The 6529-nt window shown below is 43.7% G+C and overlaps 3 protein-coding genes across 3 annotated transcripts in view; 1 reads left to right on the forward strand and 2 right to left on the reverse strand.

Annotated features, from left to right (window-relative positions):
• Positions 1-731: 731 nt before the first annotated feature.
• PHALS_08379 (Armadillo-type fold) lies at positions 732-3155 on the reverse strand (the record flags this gene model as incomplete). The annotated part of the gene is made up of 5 exons (XM_024723718.1): positions 732-779; positions 859-1929; positions 1988-2752; positions 2812-2878; positions 2947-3155. 5 exons carry the CDS (start codon positions 3153-3155, stop codon positions 732-734), a joined length of 2160 nt encoding a protein of 719 aa, XP_024574666.1.
• A 118-nt stretch (positions 3156-3273) lies between these two features.
• PHALS_08380 (WW domain) lies at positions 3274-5513 on the reverse strand (the record flags this gene model as incomplete). Its single annotated transcript, XM_024723719.1, has 5 exons — positions 3274-3901; positions 4538-4718; positions 4783-4898; positions 4959-5023; positions 5088-5513. 5 exons carry the CDS (start codon positions 5511-5513, stop codon positions 3274-3276), a joined length of 1416 nt encoding a protein of 471 aa, XP_024574667.1.
• A 209-nt stretch (positions 5514-5722) lies between these two features.
• The window catches only part of PHALS_08381 (e3 ubiquitin ligase), a gene marked incomplete at both ends in the record, with an annotated part of 1313 nt that continues 506 nt past the window's right edge, over positions 5723-6529 (forward strand). Inside the window, 6 exons of the mRNA XM_024723720.1 lie at positions 5723-5754; positions 5828-5930; positions 5997-6182; positions 6242-6279; positions 6347-6408; positions 6471-6529. The exon at positions 6471-6529 is cut by the window's right edge and continues 22 nt beyond it. Coding sequence (XP_024574668.1) covers positions 5723-5754; positions 5828-5930; positions 5997-6182; positions 6242-6279; positions 6347-6408; positions 6471-6529 — 480 coding nt within the window. The remainder of the gene's footprint in view (positions 5755-5827; positions 5931-5996; positions 6183-6241; positions 6280-6346; positions 6409-6470) is intronic.

The raw sequence follows: 6529 nt of genomic DNA on the forward strand, positions 1-6529 counted from the left end.
AGTACATTTAGGAAAATCTAAACTCTTAAAATTAGTATAAAAAGATAAATAAAAATCAGTGTGAAATTAAAACCGAAGAGTCGATTAGCCTTGGGAAGGCAATAATCACTCTTGGAGTAAGCGGATTGCGATCCGCTAACTCATACTTGGTTCTTGTTAAGAACGAAAGGTCGGTGACCTAAAGTACGCTTCCTCAAGCGTTTTGCTGCACTCGTAGCATAAAGAGTAACTCGCTAATTTATTAATCAAACTTCGCGATTTGTATTTCTCCCACTAAAAGTAGAACCTGCACCTAGAAAATGTTTGCCCTCTTACTTAGTTGCGTTCGATCCGCTTGATAGCCTTACCGCTCTCATGGTGTGTAGAACATCACTTTCGACGATGTACGCACATCAATTTGTTGAGATGGAGGGTATTAGCAACGAATCCAGACATCTATATCTCAAAGGAGTGCAGCGAGTCGTACACTTCACCTTGCTTGAGGAGAGCACAATCAGTACTCTCACAGATGGGTAAAGTTATCCAGCTGGTCGTTCTTAGACGTGCATCACCCACCTTTGAGTGCGGAACTTACGAGTCAATCAATTTTGAGAGCCTGATAAGCAGATCTTTCATTCAGAGGCCAAGTAAGTATATCACATGCGCAGCTGTCAGTGAAGCTTTCGTTGTGGCCATTGCTGTTCTCTTTAACGAAGAACTGAGTGCCTGGACTATTCGAGGGTCAATCTCCTTCATTTGTCGTCCGTCTGTTGTTGCCCAGTGCTGCAACCACTGCAGTGCTAACCAAATACCGGGCGAGTTGTCGTCTTCATTATCGTCTAAAAGCGACAGAAAAGCTGTGCATAACGCATTACGCACCATGATCGACAGATTTTCCATGCAAGGAGTTTCAATTATCGTCAGCGTCTGCCGGAGCAACTTCAAGTCATCTTCGATAATACACAGACGGAGCGCAAGCTCGTATTCGCCGCACTGCGCAGCTTTTAGAGCGGTTTCAGCCCGTGTGAGGTTACTAATGATGAGTGAGCGTTTACTATCCATTTTCAAAGCGGTGTCTTCATATTTATCGTTGCTGTGCTTAAAAGATTCAACTTGATTTCGGAACATTTGACGCTTCATCACTGGTATTTTTACCTGATGCTGGACACACTGTGATCGGACTAGTGCTCTCTGCTTAGCTTTAAAGTCTTTCAAGGTCGCGACGACTCGTTTTGCCCCTCTTTGTGGCAAAACTGATGACACTGGTTCAGTTAATCTTTCCTCAGCTGACAAACTTGGTATGATTTTACCAGAACTTCCATCCTGCGATGGACAGCCTGAATCTCCGCTACTTCGTTCATGTTGCGCTGGCGATGTCTCATCTTCTTCATATTGGGGCACTTCAGCATAGTCCATGATTGGTTCCGAGATCTTTTTTTCGTCTTGGCTAGGCACTGAATGCTCAAATTCCGAATACGTTGCTGATACATTACTTGGTCTTGCGTCTTGAAAAATATTATCCTCTGGGCGATTACGGGCAGACTTTAAATCTTGAGTGAGATCAGATTCACTACGATCGTCTCCATCAATTTCATATTCATGTGATGGCGATGCTTCATCCCCTTCTTCCTGATTACCAAAACTTAACTCTTCTGTCGACTCGGTAGGCAGGAGCGTCAAATTGGTCTTCACCTCATTCTCCGTGACGGCATGCAAGTCACTTGCGCTGATAGCTGCAGATTTTGGCCAGCGTTTGTTTGTAAAGACGTAACTTTGCGGCTTAGGCGAAATGAAGTCATAGGAATTACTAGTTATCAAATGAGATTCATTAATCGCTCGTGGGCATAACTTCTCTAGGCATGCAAATGCCATGGTTGCCGTAATCGCAGCTTCGCGGACGAGGGAAACTGTATCGTGACGTCCGGTGAGCAAAAGAGTTCGAAGTCGCTCCTGATATTGCATCAAAGGTCAACTGGGGATAAATGTCGTTTGTATTAAAACAACTCACCAACAGCTCTTGAAAGGTTGCTTTCGCAACCTTCACGGTACAGCACCAAGCAGACTCTTGCAGAACGAACACATCGAGTAGAAGTGTCAACAGTGTGATGCCTCGTTTTCGTAACACCCAATTATCACGCGGACCATACAAAATAGCATCTTCGATTGCTTCGTAAATTGACCTTATGTGTGGTGCGAATTCGTCTCCAAGCTGTGGAAACGATCCATTTTTATAAGCATCGCGGCCAAGCTGACAAGCTGAATGGAGCAAAAGGAATAAAGGTGAAAAAGTTGCAAAGTTTTTACTACCATCCATCTTCGCAACGGTATCTGCCAGAAAAGATTTCAGGAATGGACGAATTCGTGTGGCATGAGCGCGAATGGAAACTGGCCCTAGCACTGATACTCCATCGAAATCGACAGGGTACAGTAGGCCGCACAAACATTTAGTTGCTGCCTCGCCCACGCCATGGCTTTCCTTAGCAAGTACTGCAGCGATTGCTTGAAAAGCTTGCTGGGAACTTCTCGCATCACTTTGCTCGAGGGATGGCACGGTACTAGAAAAAAAAGTTGCGGGGTGTGGTACGATGTACATGACAATAGCTGACACCAATATCACGCAAGCATCCGTTGTCTTGGCGCGCTTGTCACGAAATCGAAGACAGATGTAGGATAAAACGCGCGGTAAAAGTTTAGCTAACTGAATTGGATGGCACTTGCAAAGAGCTGCAATGAGGAGTACGAGCATACGTCCGGTGGACGAACGACTGGGTTTCTTGAAAGAAACTTGTCAGTGTCTGACATGCCATTTCAAAAAGCCCACACACGACAGACCTTGATCTTCTCAATCAGCAGGAAGATTTCCTTTACAAATAATGGATCTAGTCCTGGCAAAGACTCACTGGATTGAATTCAATGTAAGGTGAGAAATCTGCTGAGTCTAAAAACAAGATCTGCAAATAGTCATACAGGAGCGTTGCAAATGCTTGACGCTGCGTATCGCGATCTTCTAAGCGACCAATTAGGGTGCTGAATTTAAAAATTTCTTGTGTGCGTCGATCCTTCGCTTTTTGATCGTGCTTTTTCTTCGTTGTCAGACCTTTGGGACTGAAACTTGCTTTTGGCAATCGAAGAACCATAGCGTGGCCTGCAGCACGTCGTTGAAAATTTGTTTCCATCATTGAGAATTTTTTGAATTCAAAGTTTCTTTTCGAAAACGGTATAGCGATAAAAGCTATTCTTATAATAGACGTTTCTTAAATTAAAAATCGTGTAAGCACACAATACATGCATATCCTACTCATAGTAGGCACTAATCTGAGAGAGCGTGTCCATTTCTGAAAGTTCATCTGTACAGATAGTGGAAAAATCGCTGCGCTGAGACCACCACAGTGGCGAGTTCATGTCATGGTTGCTCCATTCATCCAAAAAATCGACTTTATCACCCCACGAGTTTTCTTTCATGCTGACATTGAAGCCAGCAACCTCTTGATAATAAGAAGCATCCCTTAACTCGATTGTTTTGTTGAGCTGGTGGCTTGGCGCGATGGTGACCTCACACGACTGCACCCTGGAGTCGGCAAGGCTTAGTCGAACCTCCAGCGGTTTAAGCTCTGAACTGTAGGCAATATTTGGCATCGCAAGGTATTTTTCTGCGGGGATGATCTGATCAATTTCGTTCGAATTTCCGCGAAGAAAGTATTGATGACGATAAACAGTGTAACTTTCATGATCCTCCTCTGCGTAATCAAAGTTAAGCGCTTCTAGCACCTGGTGAAGCGAGCACACTCGAAGCCCAAGAAGCTGTGCCAGCTTAATCTCTTTTTTCTGCTGAACGATAAAATGCAAGCCGTCTTCGAGCCACATTAGTGCATCTGTCTCCAATTCGTTGTCCAGGAGAATGTGTAGCTTCATTAAAAGACACCTATAACTCCATCTATCTCCAACAGCAGCGCGATCTGTTTGAAAGCAACGTTAGATCGTAATGTGTGTCAATCAACTCTCATCCGACCATCTCGTAGAAGCCTCATGTACTTCACGTGCTGTCTTTCGGCGCTGTCACTATCATCTTGTGGATTCATAATGCGTTGATTATGTTACCATGAGCATCAATTGACCTTTAAACAACGCACCACATGTATCACGTGCTCGACGCCCCATGGTTAGTTGATCTCGAGAATGCGCACTTCAATTTCGATGTGATTGAATTAAAAAAACTACCGCATTACTATAAAAATAATGACAACGTGTTGGTAACTTGCGTTACAAAAAGTATAAGAAAAAAATGGAAACCACGCTTGAAGAGGATAAAAGCGACTATGGACTTCATGCAGCACTTGAGACTGGACTCTTCGTGTTTACTTCATAACTAAAATGATTCCACAACCTGGAGCATGCTTAGACCCACGCAACAGAAGAAGGTCCTAACGCGAAAGTGCACAGTTGAATTGCAATTATCGGACTTCTGTCTTTCAACGGTAGTAATGTAACTTGCTCTTGACCGTACATTCATTCTTATTGTACCTCAAGGTCAATTATATCGATAGCACCAGCGACTTACTTGCGCCTCTTCTGTCCATGTCCATACGTATAGATAGAGTCTGCTTCACTGTAATTATCTTCCACTTCCCGTTTGTTGATATTTTGCAATTTAAGTTGGTCGTTCGCGCTTATATTCTCACCGATGTTTTTAGAGCCTTTTAAAATGTTGTCGAGTTTTGCTTTCGCTTCTATAGCTTGTGCTGACATCAAATATCAAATAAGTAAGAACGAAGTATAAGCAAAACAATGCTATTAATTTCTCACCCAGAGACACACGTGCAACCGATGAAGCAACAGGCCGTATCCACGTCGTTTCATTCGTCTTCTGATTCCAGTAGTAAATATCTCCGCTGGTTACATCAGGCAAAGCTTCCCATCCACTGACAGATAAACACAAGCTTAACAATGTACTTCTGTTACAGAAATCGGTATGCACTTACTCGGCCAATTCCTTTGTTTGTACTTCTGAGTTTCCGGGTTGCTCCCACAACGTCTCGTTAGTTCTCTACAGCCACAGCTCTTTATTCGTTATGATTGACTATTGCACCAATTCAGATATTTCGACCTACCTCATTCCAATGATACAAATTTCCTGAAGCCAAATTTTCAACCTTCTCCCACTCCATAGGCGGCGTACTGTATTGATTTTCTGGGGCCTTAACCTCTAAATGGTAAACCTCCGTTCTTTGATCAACGTGCTGCGTCTGTTGCAAATCTCGAGCACGTCTCAATGCCAACACATGCAGCGTATTGTCTCTAAGTCGGGGATCGAATTTGTCGGTAGCTGACGGCTCCTGAGATTGCGCGCCCAGCACGCGACGCTGAGCTAAGCAAGACCTAGTATTTGCGGTCTGCTTTTGTCGGAGCTGCTGCTGCTTCAGCAGTTCACGCTGACTGGGACCACTTCCAGTAATGGCAAGATGTTTTAAAGCTTCAGCGCGAGCTTTTTGTGCAGCTAACTCCCTCTGGCGACGCTCTGCTGCCTTGGGCGCCATCTCTGGTTAAAATACCGGTTTCGAAATCTTAAGCATCGAGTTTAATATGAGATTCGACAATGTCCGGCGACAATGAGAAGTCATGAACCTGAAAATAGAGCTACTTAGATGAAAATACTCTGCGCAATGACTCAAGTTAGTTATAATTATTTTGCGGTTGTGTCTGCTCCACCGTCGCTTGTTGTTTATTCTTCGACACAAAACCGGACATGAATTCAGCAACCGGTGCAATGCTTAGAAGGTAAATCAATATGCGCAACCTAGCAAATCCTATATAATGCCAGCATATAGTGACACATGACATGCTTATGTAGTCCAGAACGTTCCGCAAATGATGATTTGTGTCCAGGGCAGGATGGCAGTCAGCGTCATGAAATTCGTCCGTCATCATTACCCGCACCGCTTACTGGTGCTGAGGTAGGGACAAATCAAGTTGGGAAGGACGACACGTCAAGGATGATTAAACATTTGTCTGTGTCGCAGGCTACTCAGGCATTGCTCAAGGCGAAAATTCGGGAAATTCAATCTAGTCCAGTGTTAACGCCAAAACAAAAAGCCGAGTCGGTGCAAAATCTCATGATGAAGGATTATAATGATGCAAAATTAAGGGCATACGCAGTCAAATTGGAAGGCGATTCGGAAGTTGAGCGAAAACAATCCTCTTACTACGTAAGCATAAGTCGAATAAAAGATCCGGCAGCAAAATTAACGAAAGTCTTTGTTTAAAGGATGAAGCCAAAACAATTTTAGGGTGCAGTCACTATCAGTAAGTAGTGCGTATATATAAGCGTTAAAGCTTGCGAGTAATGTTCACATGTCATTGTTCATGGCAGACGGAAATGTAAATTGCAGGGGAAATGCTGCGGGAAATGGTATTTGTGTCGCTTTTGTCATGGTAAGTCACGCGGCACATCGACAGGAACTATCAAAATGATAAATTTGTGTCGAATAATACAGACGATAATGAGGATCACGCTTTTGATCGCTACGCTGTTGACTCAGTATCTTGCATGCAA

This window comes from Plasmopara halstedii (genome assembly GCF_900000015.1).
Source record: "Plasmopara halstedii genome assembly, contig: Scaffold_322, whole genome shotgun sequence".
Classification (NCBI taxonomy): Eukaryota; Oomycota; class Peronosporomycetes; order Peronosporales; family Peronosporaceae; genus Plasmopara; species Plasmopara halstedii.